Here is a 26485-nt window from a genome sequence, read left to right on the forward strand (position 1 = left end):
GTGGCCAAACTCTTAACCACTATGCCACCAGGGTTTACAGGGCTCCTTAGGGAGGCTATATTTTAGGCTGTTGTAGAAGAGGTAACTTAAGGGAGAAGTCCAAGTTTCTTGGGAGTAATAATGCAAAAAAGATTAGGAGATCATAACTCTGAGACTACATGGATGGGGTACTCTTTTGGGGGGAAGTGGGAGGGTGTGGGTAATCATCTACTTGTACAGAGGCAGCCAATGAAGTGTTTTAAGGGAGCAGGAATGGGCTCTGTATTACTTTTTGGACTCCAGAGTTGGAGAGCAAAAATGTGTTCAGAGCAAGACCCGTGTGATAGCTCCTAATGGATAAGATATTCTGTAGATAAGAGGCTAGCATGTAAGTTGTGGGGCAAGGACACAGCACCATTCGAAGGGCTGCACCAAAGAAGCAAACAACTATGTCTGTTACAAACTTTTAGGACCTAGACTTCAGCCCAGGAGTTCAGCATTTTCTATTAATCCAGACATGTGGGCAGACAATCAGCCAACAATCCCATCCAACGACTAGACGTTATCTAGCTCTGTGAGTGAGTCATCTGGAGACTGAAAAACCATCCTCTGTTTAAAAAGCTTTCAACACAGTGTGATAATATGCTTAAGAACAAAGGAGCTGTGCAAAGCTTTTGGATCTTACACTGCAAACTGTCCTCATTCTCTTAAATCTACTTGTTTTAACTCACCTGCGTTAACCACTTCTGCCAATTTACCTGTCTGCCCACCTTGGTTTCCTGCTATTCCCTTTCCTCTTTTTCCCTTTGACTTTATATATTATATGTTCTCAAACAAAATGAAACAGTTCATTAAACTTTTTTTTTTTTTTTTTTTTTTACCTCATCTAAACAGTTGACACGAACATTCTTGTTGGCTAATAGTGTTCCAGCTTCTTGGACAGTACCTTCCAAAAAATGCAAATTAAGGTTATTTATCATTAGAACAGATAAAATCTAATGTCAAAAAATAAACTTTAAAGGTTTATCCTAAGACTACTCAGGTTAGGTTGCCAAGAAACAAAGCATCTAATCCACACTATTTATTCCACAAAGTAATTACCCAGAAGAATAGATTTAAGGACAATAGATTTATAGAAATTAAAATAGCTCCATCTTGTTTTCACTTCCACTGACCTTAGAGTATATTAAATTGGCTACATTTTCCTTTCGGCAGTAATATAATAACCACAAAGCCTAAGATTGTTAATACTGAAACAAAAATTTAAAGAGCATCAAGTTCACCATCTAAAGCTTAAATTCCTGTCAATATAATAATCTGAGTTCTAAATACAGTCAGTATTTATATAATTTGTCACCATGAGGCCTTGTGAATTGATGGCATGTTTATAATAGAATGCTCAGCTTGGAAATGCTTAGTCTGAAGAATACCTTTAAAGCCTGGAACTATAGAAAAGCGTCCTACACTCAGTATTCAGACTACCAACTCAAACTGCAAACCTGAAGGTAAGTTGTCTGTAACTTTAGAAATAAGCTGTAATTGGGCCACAACTGTCAGGTTTTTCCAGTCTTCTGTAAGGAAACAAGTTGTTGCAGGAGAGAATGCTGCCATTAACATCATTAATAAAAGCCAGCCGCATGTTCTGCCAAAAATTTTCTGGTTTGACAGGCAAAAGAACAATGAAATTGCATGTTCTCAGGGAGAAAGGATGAGATAAGCCTCTCCTCTAAAAGGAGATAAAAGAACAGAGCACCCCCCAGCCAGGGGTTCTTTCTTCTCTAAATTTAGAATTATAGTTCAAGACTGTGATGAATTCTGCTAGTCTTCTAGAGTTAAAGGTGGGATAGAGAATACAGATCAGTATGCCTCCTCCCTCCCCAACCCCTCTTCTTAGGTAAATCATTTGAGTGCCTGTACCAAAACGGAGACAGAGATGTCTCGGGAAGAGAGAAACAGCACTTTTGGGAAAATGCGAAGTCAGTGATCTACAAGTCCCTGAAGTTTGACAGCAGCTGTTTTTTTGTTTTGAGGTGAGCAGCAAGAGTTTTATTATATATCGATCTATAGGAGACAGAGTGGAATAGATTCCTCCAAAAACCCATCTCCCCAACTGGAGATCAGCCGAAGGCTTTTATAGGGACAGGATTATGGGTCTTAGAAGTTTGTGTTAGTTCCCCCTCGAGGCGGTCATGTCCCAAATGAGTTCATCTTTTCTTGGGGGTTATCTGGCAACATCCTGGTTTTTCTTGTCCCAAGCTGGGTGCTTTGTTCAGTTTGTCATTCCTATACCGTTACCATTTGTTCTCCACCCTCCAAGGAGGAACATCGGTTAATCTTAAACTTTTTATAGAGACTGGAACAGGAGGGAAAAACAAGATCACGAGACAATGCGGGGGTTAGCAATGGGGAGTAATAATAGTGAGCCGGACCTATGCAGCCTCTTCCAATACCATGAGAATCGTATATGTCAGTTAAAGAAAAAGCTGCCTCCCTGTTTGTTTTTGTTTGTTGTGGTTTTTGTTTCTTGTCTTTTTCTTTGTCTACTTTTTGAAGAGCAGCATGGGGGGAGGGGGATATATTTGGAAGGCAAATGATCACATTTAATGAAAGGCAGATCCCTTGTTAATACATACTCATTACAAAGTTCTTAAACAGAAGGAAAGGAAATTTTTCCTGGACTCTCCATCTGAATACAAAATCAAAGTCGGTAGTGAAGGTAAACATAAAAAAAAGATTCCACGCGTTCACGAGCTGACATCTGAAGAATTTTTATCCAGGGGAAAAAGAAAGAGATGTTTTTCTCTTCTTCTGCTTCTCAATTAAGAAAAGAAGACATATTCAGCCAAGGTTGTTCATGTCCATAAGGCGCAAGACAATGCTGACAAGAATAATCAGCAAAAGCTTGCTCCTGGGAGATGCTCTGGAAATCTACAGTTTTGTAAGTTGGTCTGTATCTTCAGACAAACCTCCAGAATGAAGCTGTCTACATGAGAGATGAAGCCTGAAAGAAAAGGATTGAAGGGGAGAGTCTGCACAGGAGACAGTAAATGCAGCCGAAGTCAGCAGTGTCCATCGGAGGTGTGCTTCCACCAACTTCAGGTACTGCCGAGTGGAGGCCAGGCATTCCCCTAGAACCCAGGATCCCTCACAGTACCCAGCCACCATGACTGCACAGCCTGTACCTCACCCCCATGCTCGGGTCTCACTCCTGAAATTCCTGCAGATCCAACAGTCCCACTGGATGTTTACTCCTGGTTTTGAATTGTCTAAAGAAATAGTGTTTATTGATGGAAATGCAAATAGCAACAGAAACCAAAGCCTTTGCTGGAAAAAGAGAAAAGCGACAAAGATAATGATAAGTATGTGACAGCAGCTATTTTTTATAAATAGTGCATTTTTCTGAAACTGCTCCACCTGAGGGTAGCGGGTGTCTGTCACCAGCTAGATGGCTAAAGAATGAGAGGGGAAAGCCTTTGAACACGTAAGAAGGTACAGATGAAAGCGTATTCATACCTGTGGCTTCTCATCAGAGACTTTCTCAAACACCTGTAGAGAGGAATGAAGAGGACAGAAACTCCCACGCCCCGATTTCAAGTGAGGAAGACGCTTCAGCTGAATTCCATTATCCACTGAGGAATAACTGAAATTAACGTCCACCTAGCCAGGAGATGTTTATGCGGTAAAGGGAGAATACTATAGAGGTTGTGAGCATGTCAAAGCCTGGTGTGTTAGAGGAAAGGGGAAACTTTAAGATCATAAACATTTGCTCACACTGGAGCAAAGGCTGTCATAACTCTATAAAATGTTTAGCCCAATGGCCAATAATTTAAGTTAAATCTGTCAGGGAGCAGTTAAAAAAAAAAGAGGTGTGTGCACATGCACACTCATAAACACACACACCACTCAACAGAGTAAGGTCCATCTTTTGAAATGCAGGGACCAGGATGAGAAAAACTACCTGTAACCGTTTCAGATTCCAGAAAATGAAAACAGATTTTGGAAAATGGATGAGCAAAATACCCCAGAAGGCAAAACTTGTGATGATTTCTAATTTGGTGCTCTCAATTTAATGACATCAGTAGGACTACAGAAGGTCTAGAATAGCAGGGAAATGTGAAACGCATGGCTCATACAGAAGAATTTTCACTCTTTGTCATTCTTTACTACTCTCAAACAATATTTCGCAGTTAAGTTGAAAAGACTATTTTGGGAAAGAAAACTGTTAAATCTGATTTAACAAACTATTAATACAGAGTGATACAGTATGTAAGAAAGGATGTGTAATGAACTTACATTTATCTTCATTGGAGATAAAAATTAATAGAACTATGCTGATGAAAGAAATACTTCATAATTTGTTTCCCTTTTAAGAATGTCTCCAGGTTGCTCAAGTCAAAGAAAACACAACAGAACCTACTTCACTGGGGTAAGACTGAACAATTTAAATGGAGAAACCAATATTTTAGCAGAGAAGAGGTGATGCTAAAAGAGTGATTGACAGTGTCACGGTAATAGTCTCACTCTCTTCTACCACACTACAGCCCTTTCCAAACCACTAGGAAACTGAACAAGACCTGTAAAAGCCCCATCTAGGAAACAGAGATAATAGCATCCATCCCCTAGGGTTCTGAGGAGGACTAAGGACTTGTCCTGACGTAGGGCACATAGCTAGCCCTCAGTGCACGTCAGATGGCTCTTGTAACTTTATAGTCAGGGCAGCACAATATAATTCATTGTGATATTCCTGGTATCTACACTGGACCCATGGGTTCCCTACAAAGACAAGCAGATGTAGCCAAAATAAAAAAGAGCAAAACAAACGTGTGACCTTTTTTCCGCCCAGAAATCTATCAAATATCTAAGAAATTTGGATATGTATAGGTTTAAATCATTATTTAGTAGTATCCTCAAAAAGGGATGTTTTAAGGGATCTATATCAAAGTATTAAATTTTTTTTGACTTGTTAGTATAATTTTCATGTATGGTGCAGTAAATTACTTAATATAGCCCTTCTAGTCATAGTCTTTGTGACTCCCACACAATGATTGGGTGGGACTATGCAAATAGGTATATGGAACCTGTGATGGTTAAGGGTATGTGTCAACTTAGCTGGGTCATGATTTTCAGTGGTTTGGTAGTTATGTAATGATGTAATTTGGCAGCTGTGTAATGATGTAGTCACCCTCCATTTTGTGATGTGCTGTAAATGTTAGCCTCTATGCCTGTGGTTGTGGACCCATTTGGGAGTGAGCTGTCCATTATATTAGTAAGGTAGGATTAGGGTGGGATGTATGTTGAGTTATTGCCTCACTAGAGGGTGTGACTCAAGTCACCACTGTCTCCCCAGTTATCACCCTTATTCAAGTCATGCCCTTACTTAAGTCATACCTTTTATCTTATAAGAGATAAAAGGAGAGAGAAGCGAGCGCTGGGAGGGGGGACCACTACTACCAAGAAGAAGAAGAGCTAGGAGTAGAACACGTCTTTTGGATCCAGGATCCCTGTGCTGAGAACCTCTCCTAACCCAGGAGACAGGAAGCTGTAACACTGGAGAAAGTGTGTGACAGCAAGAAGCGGGAGCAAGTACAGCAGAGAACTGGCAGCAGCAGAGCCAGGAGACCAGTGTGAGATGTCATGGTGGGCTTCCCGGCCCATGAAGCAAGGCAGCTGCAGTGGAGGCGGCTACAGGAGCGAGAGCTGGGTGCCTTCATGAAGGCTGAGGCTTACTGGCACAGTGGGGTACCCCTGGGCACTTACTGGTGGAGCTAAAGAGATTTTTAACACTTGCTTGAGCAGGGCAGAGGCCAGGCTGAGGGGCTGATGGCTGGAGAAAGGGGCCTGCCTGCAGGCATGACTGAGAAGAGGTTGTCCTGATTGAAGAATTGTATACTGAGTCATTTCTGATCCTGAATTGTAACCTGCTACTTCCCTAATAAACTCCATAATCGTATTGTCTTTGAGTTCTGTGTGGTCACTGCAACGAATTATCAAACATAGCAGAGAAATAGAGAATGCTGAGGGAGGGAAGGCTGGTGTCAGAATTGCTAAAATGGTTGCAGAGAAGAGGTACGTCAGACCTCCCCCTCATATAGGAATCAGCCTTGGGCTGCTGATGCTGATAATGATTCTCTCTCTCCCTCTTGAAGTTAGACGAGGAGGTCTGATGCTGTCACCGTGCCATTTATACAGTATGTATAAGTAAATCATTTAAAATATGTAAAAGGTCTTAATTTTAAAAGGATAATATATGAATATAGATTTAGCTACAATTACAAATAGAAATATATTTTTTAAATAGACACTTCTAATAACATTTTGAAACAGTGAATGAGTTTAAGTGTGAAGTTTCTAAAAGCTCTACTACTCTACTTGTATCTATTTTTAGACATTGTAACAAAATGTTCTGAAGCTGTGATCAGGAAGCACTGTATAAAAATTAAAGTATCTAAAAGAGATGTTGTTTTATAAATGAAGACAATAAAGTCCATACCCACTGCCATCAAGTCGATTCTGACTCATAGTGACGCTATAGGACAGGGTAGAACTGCATCATAGGGTATGCAAGGCTGCAAATCTTTGCAAAAGCAGAGTGCCATAACTTTCTCCCGCAGAGCATCTGGTGCGTTCGAACTGCTGACCTTTCAGTAGCAGCCAAGCACTTTAACCACTGCGCCACCAGAGCTCCTTAATAAAGTCCACAGAGACTGCATAACCTGCCCAGTCATACAGTTAATAGAAACTACATATTTTAAGTTAAATTTTTCTTTGAACTCTGTAATAAAGTTGATCATTAGCAAACTAGAATCTTTCTAAACCATGAAGACATTAGATGTAATGTTATTAACTATGCAGAACTTTATAGCAGGATTTTATTTTAATAGGCCAAAATTAGAAACAAATATCCATCAACATGAAAGGATAAGCACATTGTGGTATATCTATACAAAGGAATCTACTCAGGGGAAAAAATGAGAAATGAACTATTGCTACACACAACATGGATGAACCTCAAAATCATGACACTGAGTAAAAGGAGACATGCCAGGAAAAAAAAAAGTACATATTGTATGATTCTATTTATATACAATTCTAGAATAGAGAAATCCAATTAATAGTGACAGAAACCTATCAGTGGTTTCCTGGAGATGGGGGCGGGAGTGAACGACGGATTACAAATGGACTTGAAGAACCTTTTGGGGGTGATGGAACTGTTTATTATTGTAGTGATGATTTCATGATGTATCCTCATGTCAAAACTGATAAAATGTGTACACTTTAAATATGTGCCATTTATTGTATTTTAATTACACCTCAATTAAGTTGGTGGAAAAAATCTTATTGATCAAGCCTACTTCAAGGTTCCCTTTACACAAATAATTAAAAAAGAAAATATAAGCAAGTATATTACTTTCTTATTAAATCAGAAATAATGATCCCAGGAATTTCAGGTACTAAACAAGATAAGTAATGGGAAAATCTTCCGGTTTATACCCTTAAAGGAGGTTTACTTTATTTTGGTATTGCGTTTCCTCAGCGCTTACTGAAAGATATCAGAGCTTAGAAAGAGTGGGTCAATCCACAAGTAATATAGCCCAGTTAGAAGTGCTTCAGTGCTTTAATTTTCTCTTCTTAAATGTTGTGAAATGGATGCTGTATCAACTATGGCTTAAATGGACATGTAGGAAACAGCTTCACAGCTTCACCTGAAGCTTCTCGGCATTCTAACAAATAAATATACAATCTGCAGAATACTTGGCATGCAAACTCATTCAGAACAAGAAATAACTGTAAAAGTGTCTAAAAGGAAATGCAGAGGTAGTCCCCAATTTACGACTGGGTTCCATTCACACGACTCCATCATAAGTCGGCTCTGATGTAAGCTGAATACCTCATTTTTTTCTTTTAGTTTTCATTACTATTGCCTTTTATGATCAGTGTCTTCATAAATACGGCAGTGTTTTGAACAGTAAGTCATAAAACTGAGCATCTGCGCATGAACATCTGAGAATAAAAACATCAGCAAATTACAGGCTGCAACACTGTATGTAGTACACATTACTGACAATAAGGATGGTGGTAAGTGCTCTTCGTCTTAATTCGGATGCGTCCTAAGTTGGGGTCTATCTGTATAGTATTCTTCTATAAACTGTAAACCTCACCTACAGTCTGTCTGCTAATTTCTGGACCCCAGTACCTAGCAGAGAGGAGGCACTCAAATACTGTATTCACCAGGTTTATTTCAGACAGGCTAAGATGACAGGTCAGACTGCTGAAAATTTACTGTTAGTTCCAAGTACTACAACTATCTAGTCTATCACTTCTCAAAGCTGAGATATGTACCAAAGGGGAAAAAAAAATAAGGTCCCATCCCTACCCACTAAAACAAATACAAAACTTTGCTGCTTTGCTTATGGCCTTTATTTAACTACAAAACAAAAATTAATTTACAAATCAAATACACAAAACTACAAAATCACAAACAATTTAAAATTAACTTCACAGATGATAACATTCTATGGAAATTAAAATGCTTCTCAAAGTGAATATGGTATTTACTGCTTTGATGCTGGTTTTGTTTTTTGTTTAGTTTGTTTTTAAGGTCAGCATATTTATATGACTATGGTCCATATGATACTTCTGCTCTGCACTTATTACCTGGGTGACATTGGGCAAGTTAACTAACCTCTCAATCCCTCGGTTTCCTTATCTATAAAATAGACATTACCATATTTGCCATAATAATAGCTAACAAAAATAGTGTTTTAAATGCTTTATCTATACTAACTCATTTCATCCTCACAACGAGGTTATTAAGTGGGTACTATTATTATTACCATTTTTCAGTTGGAAAACGTCAGAAAAAATAACTTACTTGAGGCCATGTCATCAGTAAATGACTGACATAGGATTCCAAGTCAGATCTTCATGGTTAACCACTACTGCATGGTGTCTCTCATAACATTGTAGCTTAAAAATAAGTCCTTGCTCATCAAGATTAAATCATTAATACATGCCAAGTTCTTGGAATTACGTCTGGCTCATAACAACATTCAATAAATGCTGGCTACAGTTGTTATTTTCTGATATCTCCCATCACTTTTTCAGAGTGCAGTGATGTCACGTGGGCCTTCACTTGACAAGAATGCACCACATACCAAGTCCCCATCAGTTCTTCTCTCATCAGTCTGGGCCAATAAGTGGTGAAACAGTTTGCATACTCATACACCAACTTGCTAGAGTAGATTTGGGCCCAGGAATATCTCCAGAATAAATTCATATTAATTCTATTTTATATAATGTTCAAAACTAAAAAACTAGTGGACACCTAAGAATACACCCAAGGGTCTTCCCCACCCCATTCAGAGACCCAAATTATAGAGCTGTTCATTTGTTTACACTTTTGAGAGGACATGTGAAGAGAGCCCTGTGACTGGTTTAAAAACAGAACGTTTTGTGCCCAGCACAGTACCTGGCACACAGTTAGGACTCACATGTTTGCTGGATTGAATTTCCCAGCCAACAAAGGCAGGGAGAAATTACCCAGGACAGGCAGAAGAGAAAGACTGTAAAGCCAAATGGGTCAGCGGGAGCCATGCAGTGCAAACAATAAAAACATCAACCCAAATTAGGCAAAGAACACTTGTCATGACTATAGTGTGATTGACTTAGCCAGAACTGAGACCACATGGGGTGGGCTCAGCTCATCAACATCTGTTGAGTTCAAATCCTTTTTTTTTTCTTTACATTTAGGATTTCTTTGTATGTACGAAGAATAAATCTGCCTTACTTTCTAGGAGTCCACAATTGAGCCTGCCCGCTTACCCACAACATAAAAAGAAGCCTGGGAACTGTGGAAGCCTTATGTGGCAGTGACTGGCTTCTCTGCCATTCCAGGGCAGATGTGGCTATCTTCTCCTTGAGTTTAAAACTACCAACTACCTATCCCCGCAGTCCCACGCATCCCCATCCCATCATCGTGACGGTGCAACAACTACGCAGCCACGCTCATGTCACCTGTCACGTAACGGGTCTCCAAGCAACTCATCTGGGATGTCCCCTCGGGGACTCCGGGGAAAACATGGCTTCCGCCTTCTAACTAACCGGCTGGTCTGGGTCTACTTGTCCGCAGGGCCTGGTACTCCCTCCCTAGGATCTGGAGCCGAGGGAGTGGGACATGTGTTGGATGTAAGGCAAAGCTCAGACGAGCTCAATTAGAAGATAGCAACGGTGCTACGTGGGCGGAGGAATGTGGAGGCCTCTCCACCCTTCTTGCTTCTCTGCGGGTTTCTGCGGCGGCCGGGATCTTCTGGAAGGAAGCCAGGGATGCCCTAGAAGCGGAAGCCTCAATAAGGCAAATTACAGGCCTTGTTCTGTGCCTTATAAAGAAACCCTCCGTGGACAAGCTCCATCCACTCCCAAGCGCGAGCGGGGACCCGCAAGAGATCTAGATCTTTCCGCCACCGGAAGTCTCAATGGCCCCTTACACATCCGCCCAAGAACCTAAAACCCCGAGGCTACTGTTGCCAAGAGGGACCATGGTAAAAATCACCTGATGAGTTTTGAAAAATGCACACCCTGGGGCCCACATTCTGGGGACGCTCATTATAATCTGAGGTGGAGCCCAGAAATCTGCTGGTTCCAAAAGCTGATTTAGAGCACGAGCCTCGGCAACCACCGCTCGCGTCCCAGCAATGCTTCTCCCTTTCCACCTCTCCGCCCACGCATCCCGTCCCAGACCGATCGGAGAAATGCTACTTCCCAGAACAAGGCTGTCAACCTCGCAGAACAGCATCCAAGGGTCCACTGGCAAAGGGCGCTTCCTGGGCACCGTCACGCCTCCTGGCCAGGCTGGATGTGCACCCGTCGCAGCCTAGCAGCCATACCTTTCCTGATGACTTCCAGCAGCTCCTTTTCCTCCTGGGTCAGCTCGCCTTTCATTATGTGAACCATTGCTTCCGCCAGCTTGAAAGTTATTCTGTTTCTTTGGGAATATTAAAAAGAAACGCCGTGTCTGTGTTAGGAATGACAGCCGCAAAGGGGCAACTTGATACCAGGACACACGGTAGCCGACCACGAAGAGCTGGAATTACCGCCTCGGTCCAGCAGGCTGCCTACAGTAGGCGAGCTCGGCGAGCCGGACCGGCAGTGTCTGCAGGCCCAGCTACAATCACCACCCCTCGATCTTCATTGGTCAGAGCAGGAGGAGGAGCTGCAGGCAGTGGCAGCGGAGGCTCCCATTGGACCAACCTTGGCAGGAAAAACCAAAGAAGAAAATCGGAGGGGGGGATTTAAATTCCTCTTACACGTTCCCCACCTGCATCCCGACCGCTTTAGATATTTGCGGCAATGAAATATTTAAAGTTCCCTTTCTGGTAGTTTTTTGTTTGGCGATGGCTTCTTGGGTCGGGCAGAGGCCCCCGGCCCTCGCGACACCCCCTGAGGATCCCCGGGAGTGACGCGGCCTGGGCTGGGGACGGGCTGGGAGGCCGGGGCGGTGCGAGAGGCGGGGCTGCGTCGGGCTCAGTGTGTCGGTGTCAATGTGTCTGTCCTTCACTCCTCCATTGTCTGCCGTCGCCACTGCCGCCGCCTCCGCTGCCGGAATCGTCGCAGCCTCCAGCCTTGCGCGTCGCCGATACCTCCTTGGACAGGTAAGAGCGACTCAGGTGGGGCAGGGGGAGCGGGAAGGGCTGCTGGAGTCACGGCTGCAGCCCCTCCGGGGGCTTCCACCCGGGCTGGAGGTGGCCGGGAGGAAGCATGTGCCTACTGGGACGCCTCCTGCGGCTCTCCGTGGGGAAACTTACCCTCGAATATCACCACCGCGTATTCTGTTCATCAGTGCCCCAGGATGGAGACCTTCCACTCACCACGTTTGGCCACCCCGGGAGACCCCGGGACCATGAACTGGCTGGGGCCAACCATGAGGTGAAGTGGCGAGTGTGCATCATCTTGTGCGTGGTACCGCCAGATGCGGCTCCTGGGGAGGCCGGGGCTGGGGCTCTGGGCTAGGGGTGGGGAGGAGAGTTCCCCACTACGAGCGAGGTGAGCCCAGGAGGTTAGACTCGGGAGAGTGTACTTCTCTTTTGGCAAGACTCTCCCTCCGCGCTACTTGTCATCTCCTCTCTTGCTTCTCTGGAAGCTGTAGATGAAGACCTGATCTGGTTGCCCTATAGAGCCTGTTAAGGCTATTTGGAAGCAATTTACACTTGCACTAATACATCGTTTATGAGAGAGAGTCTTGGGGAGGAGGAAGGAAGGGCCTCCTCACTTTGCCTAGAGTTCCCAGCGTCTTTGTAACTCAGATCTTCAGATTTATGGAAACGGGGGGGCGGGGATCAAACTAGTGTTGCTGTTTATATATAGCCTCAGATTAGGCTTTTAATCCAACCTTCATTGAAGTGTGATATGCAGCCTCGAGCTTCGACCGTAGGTAGATAGGGGGTAAATACAAGTGTGTGCCCTCCTGTGGCTCAGAAACAAGATTTGTTTGCTACATTATGAAGTGTGTCATTCCTCCAGAGCGCGCATCCGTTACATATCTACAGCAATAATGATAGCTTCTTTAGAAATTAATGTTTATGTGTTACTGTTGTTTCTCTACAGACTAGTTTGATGTTTCTCTCAAGACCCATCTGCTTCAATGAGAAATATTTGAATAATTATGTCGATGGGTTTTGTTAAGCATCCCCAGGATACTCTTTCTCCCCATAGTGCTATATGAAGTGAGATGAATTTTCCTCTGGCCTTATGCCTTCATTTTACTTGAAGCATTTACTAACACTTCTGAAAATCTGGGAAGATGCTCGTCTTTATTTCCTGCCTTTAATAAAAATCTTTCCTAAACTCCAGCTGTTTTTTTTTTTCCTGAAAGCTCATCTTAAGAGGGTAGGGCAGATCTGAGTGGAGACATCTCACTTGAAAATGGCCTGAAATTATTCATCGTAATGTATAACAAAGAAACTTTTGTTTTAACTGTGTTTCGTGATGTGGCTGTTTAAACAACAACAAGTAGTAAGGCTGTGGAGAGTGATATTTTGTAACACTTAAAATGCTGTTATTGCCACAGTTACAACTGGTTTATAGCATAGTGTCATGTAGGGAAACCCAGGAAGCTAAGTAAAAGCATGAGGAGTAAGTAACCTCCCCTGACATGTGACTTGACATTTTACCAGCAGATACATGGGCAAAATTAGGTACTTCATTGCCCGTATTTCCATCTCTTGTGCCAAATTTTGGCTTTGATTACTTGAAGGTCACACCTGTTTGTCTTACTGGCATTGCCAGTTCTTCAAGGATAGCAATTTATTATCTATTTTCTTGGTGCCTCCTCGTAGCTTGCTGGAATTTAGTCCTCTGTGAATACATGACCTCAGTCAATTTAGATTCAATGTCATTTAAAGAAAAAGAAAAACTAACACCTACCTACAAATGCAGATACATCGTATGTTCAGTTTAAATTTCTAGAAACAGATACGTAATGGATAGTGCTTATCAGATGGATTACATTAATCATTTTGTACAATGTAAATATTTAATGTAAGAATAAGGTTAGCTAATGAGTGTACATTTGATTAGGGCAAGAAGCTTTTCTTGTACTTAGAATGTATTCACATCCAAGAAGTTTTACTGCTAACAAAATAGCTACTGCATGTTGAGTATTTAGTCTGTGCCAGATATTTGACTAGATGCTTTGCATAGGATTATTTTAACTGTTGTTATAACAACCCAGAATTAGCCAATTTTATCCCCATTTCTGCAGCTACGAGGACAGAAACTAAAGAAAGTAATTAATTTGCCAACAGCCTTTACAGTTAGGAAGTGTCAAAGTCAGAACTGAAACCTAGCTCTGTTTCTAAAAGCTTTTCTCTTTTCACTGTCTGCTTACATGCCTTGCAGTAAGGGGGGAGTCATATATTCTTTTGACTATCTAATAGGTAATACATTAACATGGTTCAACATACCAGAAGGAGCCCTGGTGGCTTAATGGTTAAGCGCTAGGCTGCTAACCGAAAGTTCAGCAGTTTAAACTCGCTAGGTCAGTAGCCACTCCATGGGAGAAAGATGTGACAGTCTGTTTCCATACAGATTTACAGATTTGGAAACCCTGTGGGGCAGTTCTACCCTGTCTGAGTCGGAATCAACTCAATGGCAACAGGTTTAGTTTTTGGTAACATGCCAGAAGTACCAAAGTTAAGTCTCCTCCTGCCTCTTTCCTCAGGCCCCTCTCCATGCTCCACAACCGGTGGTGTCTATTCCTCTCATATCCTTCCAAAGATATTTTATGTGTTTATAGCTTACCTGTATATTTCCACCTTTTTTTGAAAATAGAAATGGGAGCCTATTGACGTACTGTTCCATACTTAGCGATAGAATGTATAGGTTGATTTAGTGTCTCTTCTCTTACCTTCTTCACCTGTTTAAAAATAATGATTTCTGAAATGTCTGAAATTTTCTTATATGAGTCCCATCATTTGTTTTTTTCTATTTCTGCCTTAGGCCTCTCCTGGCTTATTGCAGAGGATTCCTAAGTCACCTGCTTCGCTCTCACTTTTACCAATCAGTTTAATTCAAGAAACTATCAATCAGGTCAGTAAACACTGAGACCCATCATCCACAGAGGACGAGACTTATACCCTGGGAAGACAGAACTAACTCACTTAAATTGAGACCCAAGTCTGACCTGGCCCCAGCCTGCATTTCCAGTTGGCCAGCCCCTCCCACAGACTCTGCTCTAACTTCACCACACTGCTAGTTATCTAACATGCCAGTAATTTCCACCCCTTTGTTCCTGCTTTTCTCTTCCTGGAATGCCTTCCCTTCCCTCCTCACTGATTCTCCTCTTTCCAGAACTGTTGAACTGTTCAACTTTTAAGACACTACTTAAATACAACCTCTTTCTCCGGCTTTCATGATCACCTCCTTTTTCCCTCCTCCACCCCATTCAGTGATGGGAGTATAGACACCAGTAAACCCGTGTATATGTCCCTCAGGAAGTGGGAGTAGGTAAAATCTTTACACACGGGCACTGTTAATTTGTAACATAGCTGCTGGTGTCAATACTGGTGTCTTCTATTCTCTCCTAAGACTACAATGGTGGTTCAGTGGTAGAAGACCCCATTTCAGTTCACAGCTAGTGTACCTCGAGCATAGCCACCACTTGTCTGCAGTGGAGGCTTGTGTGTTGCTGTGATGTTGAACAGGTTTCAGCAGAGCTTCTGAGTCTAAGATAGACTTTAAAGGCCTGACAATCTACTTTTGAAAATCAGCCAGTGAAAACCCTATGGATCACAGCAGTCGGATCCCATGGTGCATAGGGTTGCCATCAGTCAGGGGCCAACTTGATGGCATCTAACAAAAACAACAATTCTATGTTCCCATGGCCTCTTACCCTCATTCTCCCCAGTTAACATCATTGCTTATTTACCTGAGTCCCCATGAAAATACCTAACCTGTTATGGTTATTAGTAGAAGGAGTCGTCCCTGGGTGATGCAGATGGTTAGGCACTGGACTACTAACTGAAACATTCGTGGTTCAGATCCACCCAGAGGTATACCAGAAGACACACTTTGTAATCTGTTTCCAAAAGGTCACAGCCCTGAAACCCCTATGGAGCAGTTCTGCTTTGCACACATGGGGTTGCCATGAGTTATAATGGACTCGATGGCAACAAACAGCAAGTGATAGTAGTAATATCAATCTATTTGACCCCTTCTCCTTCTGGAATATAAATTAGCTGCATATAATCTACCTTTATTTCTCAAGAATGTAACCCAGTGTCTTTTACCTACTGTATGCTCAGAACATGCTGAGTTGAATTCAGTTTTATCTCCAAGTTATTTCAGGTGGATTTGTTTCCCTACATGACTAATCCTCCCTGACAATGTGATGTGATGTGGCACTAAGCACAAACAACCATAACCAAGAGCAGAAGGTCTTAAAAACGCTTGAGTCTCAAGCATTTTGACATTCCGTTGAATGCAATTAACTAAGTAAAAAATGTTTACATGCACACATACAAATTTGGCATACCATTCCTGGAGTCTCCCATTAAAGTCACTGACCTACAGCTCCCTGCTTTAAGAGAATGCTGTTTTTATTGCAGGGATATAATGTATTATGAGGATTATATCTTTCGGAGTAGTATTTTCCTTGACATTTAACTTTCTTTTCTTAGACTTCAGTACATTTCTTGACTGACTGGATATTAAGAATTTTTTTAAGCTTGATAATAATATTGCGGTTATATTTTTTAAAGATCCTTTATCTCTTAGAGATATGTACTGACATTTAGGGAAAAAATTACATGATGTCTGAGATTTGCTTTAATACAATTCTATGGCAGTGGGGACAGAGACTGGATGAAAGTATAAATGAGACAAAGTTGACTATGTTATAACTGTTGAAGCTGGATAATGGGGGCATTGGCTTCATTATACTGTTTTCTCTACTTTGGGATGTGTTTGAAAATTTCCATAATAAAGTTTTAAAAGGGAAAATTTGGAAGTGTAACAGCCTCTAAAAATTTGTTTTTTCTTTAACAAAACATACTTGGAGTTTAGCTTATGCAATTATTTCTTTAATTGTTATACTGTTACACCTAACTCTACAGAGTACTGTCTTACAAACAATGCATTTCCATAAACACCACATCACATTTTAACTTCTCCACAAAACTAAAACGAAACCAAAAAACCAACCTCATTGCCATCAAGTCAATTCCAACTCATAGCGATCCTATAGGACAGTGTAGGACTGCCCCAGAGGGTTTCCAAGGCTGTAATCTTTATGGAAGCTGACTGCCACATGTTTCTCTCACGGAGCGGCTGGTGGGTTTGAACCACTGACCTTTCGATTAGCAGCTGGGCACTTAACCGCTGTGCCACCAGGGCTTCTGACACAAAAATAAAAGGTAGATGGCATTACTCAGTGCTTGTGTCACAGGCTTATGAATATCTTACAGGCAGGTAATCTTCATCTTTTTTGGAAACTGAGTAGTTTCTGGACATGTCTGAATAAGAGGTGAAAATATACTTAGTTATCTGAAAAAATCAAGATGTGAATAAAGTGGAGATACTTTCTAGTATGCCCCATGAACCAACTCAGAAGGCATTTCTAAAAAAGGAGTACCAAAACTTATCTTAAGCAATATCAGCATTGTTAGTTAAGTATATTCATGTAGGAAAATCCGGATGAGACTCAGCACCAGATGCACTGGCTACTCAGGGCTTGCTTAACTAAATGTTTATTTTGACACCTACTTTCTGGATTCTTGCTACTTTATAACTTAGTGTTTCTTGATGTTTAAGTTTCTTATATTATGTTTGAGACTTAATAAATTTTAACGTTTGCAAAGGCCATGTGTAATAAATCTTTTTTATATAACGTACATCTTCCCAGACTTTGAAGAATATTCTAAGGATATTTAGTTAAGCTTCAAAACCAAATCCTCCTAAAGTCTAAAGATAATGTAGTCAGTCCAGTATCACTGCCCAGTATTGGTGAAGAGTACATTAGTATACATTCACCTTCAACTCAAAAAATGGAGAAGGTATCACTGTGGAATTTATCACTGAGTGTAAGACTGTTCCACTAACTAAAACTATAATACTATTTCCACTTCAAAAGGAAAAAGGTAGCATTCACCTTCCCAATAAATGTATTTTATGCTAACAAATTGGTATTTTTTATGTCTTGTCATTTGGTCATCTATTGTGGGATTGTTAGATCCAGTAGACAAAGCAGCTCTTAACACTCATTCAACAGCCTCTGAGTAAAACCGCATCCTGGGTCTGTTGATTGTGGAGTATAACGGCCCGGTTAAGTGACCTCTTCTGACCTGGTAGGGAGTAATGGTGATGCCCCCAGGGAGAGAACCAAGCATGGGTACAGGCCTAGGAATAGGAGTGAAGAGACCAAAGCTTAAGTCTCCAGTGACAAGATATGTTTTCCAAGGCAATTTTCCTTACTTTCAGCTTCCGCATGTGTAAAATAGGAATACTAACCAAACATACAGGGTGACTGTGAAGATTCTTGGGTATACTCTGTGAACTATATAATGTTACATAAAAATTGTTATTTTAGGGCCAATTTATCAGATTTTTACAGTTGGGAAGTATATAAATAACACAGTTATAGGCCTAGTTGATATATCATTTCAAAGTAAAATGTATATAAACATTACCATTTGCCATAGCCTATTTTCTAACATTTTTGAAGATGAAAATTATTTTTAAAGAGACTTACTTTTTAGTGAAAGATATAATTCTAGTAATTATATCTCATGATTAACTTTTTTTTTAATATTAATAAGAAAGACCTTGGTGTACATCTATTGTGTTCACTGGATCACAAAGGATAAGTCATGATCTTTGTCCTCAGGAGATTTATACTGTCCTCAAAGAGAGAAAATCAGCCCCTGAAACAATAGGGACTAAAGTAATCATCCTAAAGCCCTGCTCTGCTCCTGTCAGCCCACAGCTCAGATACCTTTCAGAACTTCCCTTTGCATATTCAAATTGCAATCTCACTCCTGCCAATCTTTCAGCTTTAATTCTCACTCCTTTACCCACCTATCACACTTAGAGCTCCTGGAATGTCCTACTCTGTCCGTTTCTGTCTATCAAATTATACTCAAATCCTTCTCAGCTTAAATGATCCTCCTCTATACAGTCTTCTCCCAAGTGTCCTATCGAGAACAAGGGAACTCATTGGGAGGGCTGGTTCATGGAGAAGGTGAGACTTGAACTGAGTCTTGAAGGATTGGTGAATTTGGGAAGGCAAGACAGAAAAAGGAGAGCATTCCAAGGAGAACTACCCCCAAGGAAACAATCCTATACAATATTATAGAGCTGTTATTTTATGGCTCACCATACTGGAGCTAGAAATGATTTTATTCAAAAGCATGTTTTCCTCAATAAGACCACTTTTTAAAATTAAAGTGGTAGGTTATGTATTAGAGCACATTTTGATGATATGTTCTTGCTCCCAAATAATTTGTAACATTTAGTATCAACATATTTAATGTTCAAGACTAAATTGGAAATTATAAACTGACATCTTCAGAATTAATGGTAGCAGGAAAGTTGGTAATCGACATAAAAAAGAAATGATGGGGAAGAAAATCATATAGTTATTAGAATATTTTGACTTGCATACAAAATGATTTTAATTTATCCAAAATAGCTAGAGAATAAAATGAATAGGAACTTCTTTGTGAAGTTTCTTTTGCAAATAAAGCATGTCCGAATATCTGATTCATGGAGGATTTTAGGACTTGTTTCTCTCAATTTGATTCTTTTTTTGGCTATTTTTGCTGAGGAATGGAATAAAAACAGTGCTGAAACAGTTAAACCTGAGAGATACAACTCAAGGATTTAATAGTCAGATTACTGCGAATTATTTTAAGCATATGTGGTAGTCATTAGGTGTTTTCACAGCATTGTTCCTGTGTATTTATTAGGGAAAAGAAAAACACATATGATGATGTAGAATTTCTAAATCTGTTGTTTTTTCTTTTCTTTTTTTTAAATACAAATCCACCAATGCTAGCGGGCATACACAGAAATACTTTTCATTTTCACCCTGCTCTGGTGTGTATTGAGGCCATAGGTCTCTTTAGCAAGGAGCTTTTGAGTGCTTAAGTGCCAAGTGGAATGGTTTGGCCTGTTCTAAATTTGGTATACATTGAATAAAGAGTGCCAAAAAATGTTCAGATAGTCATATTTGTAAACTATCTGCTTTGAAAATAAAGCTTTAGGTTGCTCATTAAATGAACCATTCTTTCATTAAACACCAAGGAGACAATGCTTTCATTATTATGTCTTGATTTTTGACATCAGATGTTTCCTTTGTCAAAAAAGAAAGTAATGATAATATATAAGAAAGGATAATGACCCAGGTTAATATCGTTAATATTGAAAAGAGAGAATGTAATCCTTTGGATAGCTTTATGTATAAGATGTAAAATTATGTTTTCTTTTTATATTTCAACTTATTTTTATACTAGGTGAGAAATTAAAAAAAAAAAACTTAGATGTACTATTCTTTTTGAGGACTTCTAGATAAATCTCAAGAAAACCACCAGGTGGGGTGAGTAATAATAAGGAACAATAACTCTTAACATTGTAAAGAATGTATCATTTTTTAATATGATACGGCTTTTTAATATTCTACAGCATTGTCTTCTTTTTATATGTTCACACAAAGGATTTTAATGCTATTCAAATTAACCTGGACAGCTTCCCGGATTTAGGGTCATTTCTAAGTGGGGAGGGTTAGAGAGGAAGCATGACATACATTTTTCTCAATGTACAAGGTAATAGAATGGGATCATTATAAACAGGAAAGAGAACCCAAGTTGGTGGCGCAGAGGAAACTGCTGGCCAGAGGAAAGGGATGTACATGTTGGTATTTGGGAATGTGAAGATTGTGTTTTTGTTGGAATCCACTAAGGAATGTATAAAGACTCACCTGCCGAATCAACTAGCCCTGAAAACGGATGGAGCTGAAGCATCGGGTCCATACTTGGCTGTTCCCAGAAGTCGAGGGTGAGGGTGGGAAGAGTAGAAAGTTTATGTTTTTGTTAGAGTTGAGCCTCTGTGGGAAACAATTCAAAAACTGGATCCTGTAATGCTAGAAGTTATAGCACCATAAATTTTGTAATATTTTTTGTCTCTAAGAGACAGGGTTTTTGTTCAATCCTCTCTCAAAAGATGAATGGTTTTTCTTTATTAATAGAACTCTTAGGAGGACTGTTTGGCATTTTGGAGGTAACTTATGCTAATTAAATTTATCCAAGTGCTGAACTAGACTCTAAGTCAACATTTATGCTCTACTTTATCTAATTCTAAACCGTAAAGTCTATGAAGCAAATAATGAAAAAGCTGCCTTTGAGACTCATTAAAATAACTACCCAAGACATTACAACTCTGCTAGGCTATTTGGAAAGTGCACTGAACCGAGACTGAGTTGATCAGGTGCTAGCCCTACCCTTCCATGTATGTAAGCTCCGGAAGGTCAGGGAGTTTTCTGCTTTGCTCCCTGCTGTATCACTGATACTAGAATAGAATGTTTGACCTCAGGCTGTGGTGTGCCCTTTGAGCCAGAGGAATGTTAGATGAGAGTTTGGATTTAGGTCCATGGTTTTCAAAATGTTTCATGCCTCATGGATATCAAGTATATCATGAATATCAATTATAAGTTAGAAAGTAATTGTTGTTGTTAGCTGCCATAGAGTTGTTCCCCAACTGATGGCAGCCCCATGCACAACAGAGCAAAAGGCTAGCTGGCCCTGTACCATCCTATGATCAGTTGCGTATTTGACTGTTGTGGCCCACAGGATTTTCAGAAATAGATTGCCAAGTCTTTCTTCCTAGTCCATTTTATTCTCGAAGCTCTACTAGAACCTGTTCAGTGTCATAGCAACACACAGTCCACCACTGGCCGACTGGTGGTGGCTGCACATAAGAAATCAAACTGGAATCTCCTGCAGGGAAGGCAAGAATTCCAACACAACCACCAATGCCTCCTCTAAAAAGTAATACACATTAAATTATTAAAATATTAACAAATACAACTGCAACTCAAATGCATCACATGATGTCTTATACTAGAGACCATCAATGCCTTTTAACCTATACTGCTAGATTTTTGTGCAGTGAGTGGAACAAAGCTTTACATAGAGCTAGAATGGGAGCAGCATGAAACTTGTCTAATTTCGTCCTCACTGTATATCTATTGACTAGCACCGAACCTGATGTGTTTGGTAAACAAATAAACGAATGATTCTCTGTATGTTTGAACCTTTGAAAAAAAGCATAATTGAGAGTTTGTAGCTCTGCGTTGTTCATTTTATTTTTAACTTAAGTTTGTGTGGTTCATTCCTATACAATTGTGTAAGGTAGAATAGGTCCGTGACATCAATATGCTATCCCCATTAAGCCCTAGGCTGGGCTCTGTCATTTCCATCCAGTTCATGCTCTCTTAATGTATATGGTAAGTAATTTTTTTTTTTTTTTTGGTGCAACCCTTCAAATAAAGCTTCACCTGCTGGACACATTTGAGCAGATCCCCTTCTGGAAGGATGGGGGCTGGAGTAGTTTGGTTGAGAGAAGTAATAAGTGAGGAAATGTTTGTATCCTGCCTACTACTGCCTTCTTTGAGCCTCCTGAAGGTCCATTACCATGTTTTTTAAACAATTGCTTCAAAACAAAATTCTCCCACCAGTTACCAATCTAGGACATTACCCTGTTCCAGAAGATTCTGTTTTCCTCTTCCTAAAATCCTCCAATGAGAGGAACTCACTTCAATCCCCCTTACCATAATGAATTATCTTCTCACTTCCTATTAGAACAGATAGTCACAAACACTCCCATTAGTTTTGTGTCTGTCAGGTCTTAATTAACTCACTTGCTCTCTGACATTCAATACTCCACTCCCTAACGATTTTCATCTCCTTGTCTGCCTCACTTCAGTTAGGGGTCCGTGGTTGTGTGTGCTGTCAACAAGTGCCAGACCACTAGGAAGAAAGTAAATCTCATGTAAAATCTTTCTCCCTCAGTAAGTAAGGCTTAGTCTGTTTAGCTATCTTCAGAGTATTTGAAGTGAGGGCACTCTTTATAAAAATTACTTTTGTTTTTTGTTGAAACAAAGAAATGAAAGAAGAATGAAGTCTCCTAGTAGGGCTGACTTGACATTCTTAATAGCTTTGTACCATGGGATTTCAGGGACTCTATGAAAATTGTCACTTTGATGCCTAAATTTGAAATGTTCCATCAGAATAAAGTTTAGTCTTTAGTTGACATGCAAATCTGTCCTCTTCAGATAATTATATTTTAAAAAATGAATATTAAATCCTTTTCTAAATATAAGACACTTCCTGTAAGAAGTTGTCAGCAGCACTTCCAACCTAGGATACATTTTAATATTTCTCCTATTCTCTCTCCCTGATAAGTTATAATATTAAATCTAACAAATTAGAAAGGAAGTGATTACTGAATGTCTGATGTGAGCTAAATATTGATGAAAATACTTTTAAAAAGTTAAGAACCTTAATTGTCTTGTTTGAACAAAAACATGAAGAATTGACAAATATACACACGTCTTTATTGTGGTAGTGGTTGACTTTAGAGTTCACCATTTTTGATATATCCTAGATGACTGGAATCCCTCACATTCAACACAAAACCAACCTTCACATTTCAAGGGCAAAATTACCTTATGTAAGACTTCTTAACGTGCTGTCTTTCTAATTACTCTGAGATTCTTTTACATGGAAATAAAGCAGCGCATACACAGTGCATGGGAACATAAACTGATGCTTATTTTGACAGCGTATGTTTAAAATGAGTATACCTTTTTCAAACCAGTTATTCTGTTTCCAGGAACTTGTTTTAGAGTTATTCTCTCACAAGGTGTCAGTGTGCACAAAACAGGAAACAGCCAAAAGCTACGAACATGCTGTTAGTTGCTCTTCAGTTGGCCCCTGACTCATGGCAATCTGATGCACAACTGAATGAAATGCTGCCTGACTCTGTGCCATCCCCATTATTGGTTGTGGATCAGACCGTTGCTATCCAGAGGGTGATTTTTGGGAGTAGAGTGTCAGGCCTTTCTTCCTAGTCTATCTTAGTCTGGAAGCTCTGCTGAAACCTGTTCAACATCCTAGCAATAGGCAAGCTTCTACCGACAGGTAGATGATGGCTCCAAGTGGCCGGGAATTGAACCTGGGTCTCCCACAATGGGAACCAAGAATTCTACCACTGAACCACCAATACCTTATGCCATGAAAATAGAACCAGCTTAATAAATAATGGTCCAGCCATACAACAAAATACTGTGCAGTCATTAAAAAGAATAAAGGAGAACTACAGTACTGAAATGAATGATAGCCAAAATAAGAAAAAATATCTAAGATACATAATTATGGGGGTTGGGAGGGAAGCAAGTCACAGAACACTATTGATTGTTTGACAGATTATAGTTTGACACATGTTAGGTGCCCACCATAAATGTTCAGTTCAGTATTTTCACATATATGTGTATATTTACATGTATGCCATGTATGATTCTTACATATGTGTAGGCATTTTCTGAATGTGAACATAATATACTGTTAAAACCTGTTGCTGTGGAGTCAATTCCAGCTCCTAGCAACCCTATAGAACAGGGTAGAACTGCCCTCATAGGGTTTCCAAGGCTGTAATCTTTATGGAAGCTGACTGGCACGTCTTTCTCTCATGGAGCGAATGGTGGGTTCAAACCACTGACCTTTAGGTTAGCAGCCAAGCGCGTAACCACTACACTATAGGGCTCCTTAAGATGCTGTTAAAAGGGTTAAAATAGTTATTATTTCTATTGAGTGGGGCTAGGACATGAGACCAGGAATGTAAGATTGGGAAGTGGACTTTACTTTTTGCTTCATACCCTTCTATAGTTTGTTAGTTTAGTTTAAAAGAGCTAATTAAAATTAAAAGAAAAAAAATAGAGAGGCTGTCTTTTGTTTCCCCTAAGCATAGAATTAAATATGATGAGCAAACTTCAAGAACGTTTTCCTCTCCAAGAGAGGTTCTGCTTCTCCTAAAGTGATACATTGGAGCACACTACTTTTTAAAGATGCTAGAAGATGCCATTGACTCAAGTCACATAACTCCAAGTCCTAAAGCAAGTAATTTTTTTTAAAGCCATACTTCAGTGTAATAATTAGAAAAGATGATAAAATTGAATTTTTATTTTTTTTCTGTATATATGCATCAAAATAAGAATGGTGGATTATACCATATATTTAAACATGAACTGACAACATGGCGCTATAGAAAGAAGCACTACGCCATCTCTCCACAGCAAAGACCTGAAAAACTAAGTAAAACAGACAAACTTCAGTCCTGAAACCCTAAGCATCAAATGAAGAGATAAAGAACTCAACCAAGCACCGAATAGAATAAGAAACTGACAAAAAACAGAGAGCGAAGAGAGTTACGAGCGGAGGTCCTTATCAGCTAATGCAGCACAGATCCACCATCCTAAACTCCTATCGGAGATCGGTGGACAGGGAGTACATGAAAGCATATTCACGGAGCTCCCAGCAGGAGACAGAGTATCCAGTAACCAGCGGTACATGCTTTCCTACCTCCCACCCTGTCTACCCCTGCTCGGCTTTTGCCGCTTCCCAGTGGGCCAATCCACTGCTTCCCAGTGAGCAGCGACAGTGACACAGGAGGCACTGGCTCTGTGCTGCACGGATTCACCCTGCCCACACCAGCAAGCTTCTTCAGTGCCATTTCTTTGTTGCTGGTGCTGCTATTTTCAGCCTCTTTTGGTTTCTTCCCTGTCTCTCACCTCCTCCCCCTCCTTTCTCTCAAACACCTGACTCCGTGTGCCATCTTTGCTTCTTGATAGGCTGTGAAGCACCGCTCAGTTGGGGAACTGCTTCCCCAGTCTGCAGCACCACACGGGTGGGATCCCTGGGGGCTTTTTTTTTTTTTCTTTTTTGGTTTGTTTGTTTTCTTGTTCTTTTTTCCTTTTTATTTTTCTTCATTGTTTTCTTGTCTCTTTCTACTTACCTTCTTTTCCTGTCTCCTGAATACCTGGCACTGTGTATCATCTCCACCCCTTCTAGCCAGGCTATACTGCGTGGCTTTGGAGCTGCTTCCCTGGCTTTATCACCACTCCTATTTATCATTGTGCTGGAATTCCTAGCTAGAGCAATAAGGCAAGAAAAAGAAATAAAGGCCATCTAAATTGATAATAAAGAAGTAAAACTGTCCCTATATGCAGATGATATGATATTATATATAGAAAACCCAAAAGACTCCATGACAAAACTACTGGAAGTAATAGGAAGATTCAGCAGAATAGCAGGATACAAGATAAACATACAAAAATCCTTTGGATTCCTATACACCAATAAAGAGAACGACAAAAAGAAAATCAGGAAAACAATACCATTCATAATAGCCTTTAAAAAAATAAAATACTTAGGAGTAAATCTAACCAGGGATGTAAAAGACCTATGCAAAGAAAACTACAAGACACTACTGCAAGAAACCAAAAGAGATCTGCATAAATGGAAAAACATAACCATGCTCATGGATAGGTAGACTCAACATTGTGAAAATGGCAATTCTACCCAAAGCAATCTACAAATGCAATGCAACCTCGATCCAAATACCAATGACATTCTTTAAAAATGATCATTAGCTTTATATGGAAAGGGAAGAGGCCCCAGATAAGTAAAGCACTACTGAAGAAGAAGAGTATGGCCCCCGGACACCCTTTTAGCTCAGTAATGAAGTCACTCCTGAGGTTCACTGTTCAGCCAAGGATTAGACAGCCCTGTAAAACAAAACAAGACTAATGGGGCACAACAGTCCAGGGGCAAGGACAGGGGCAGGAGGACACAGGAAAGCTGGTAATAGGGAACTCAAGTTTGAGAAGGGACAGTGTTGACATGTCATGGGGTTGTTAACCATTGTTATAAAACAACGTGTGTACTAACTGTTGAATGAGAAA

At 40.3% G+C, this 26485-nt stretch overlaps 2 protein-coding genes across 2 annotated transcripts in view; one reads left to right on the forward strand and one right to left on the reverse strand.

The window, feature by feature from the left end:
- Positions 1 to 11116, reverse strand: part of ANKMY2 (ankyrin repeat and MYND domain containing 2) — a 52568-nt gene extending 41452 nt beyond the window's left edge. The window contains exons 1-2 of the mRNA XM_004377420.2: positions 10863 to 11116; positions 861 to 925 (exon numbers count right to left, since the gene is read on the reverse strand). Coding sequence (XP_004377477.1) covers positions 861 to 925; positions 10863 to 10929 — 132 coding nt within the window. The 5' untranslated portion in view covers positions 10930 to 11116. The remainder of the gene's footprint in view (positions 1 to 860; positions 926 to 10862) is intronic.
- Positions 11117 to 11490: 374 nt separating this feature from the next.
- The window catches only part of BZW2 (basic leucine zipper and W2 domains 2), a 78146-nt gene continuing 63151 nt past the window's right edge, over positions 11491 to 26485 (forward strand). Inside the window, exon 1 of the mRNA XM_004377421.1 lies at positions 11491 to 11627. The gene's annotated coding sequence lies outside the window, so the exon portion shown is untranslated. The remainder of the gene's footprint in view (positions 11628 to 26485) is intronic.

Source organism: Trichechus manatus, unplaced genomic scaffold (assembly GCF_000243295.1).
Source record: "Trichechus manatus latirostris isolate Lorelei unplaced genomic scaffold, TriManLat1.0 scaffold00050, whole genome shotgun sequence".
Lineage (NCBI taxonomy): Eukaryota > Metazoa > Chordata > Mammalia > Sirenia > Trichechidae > Trichechus > Trichechus manatus.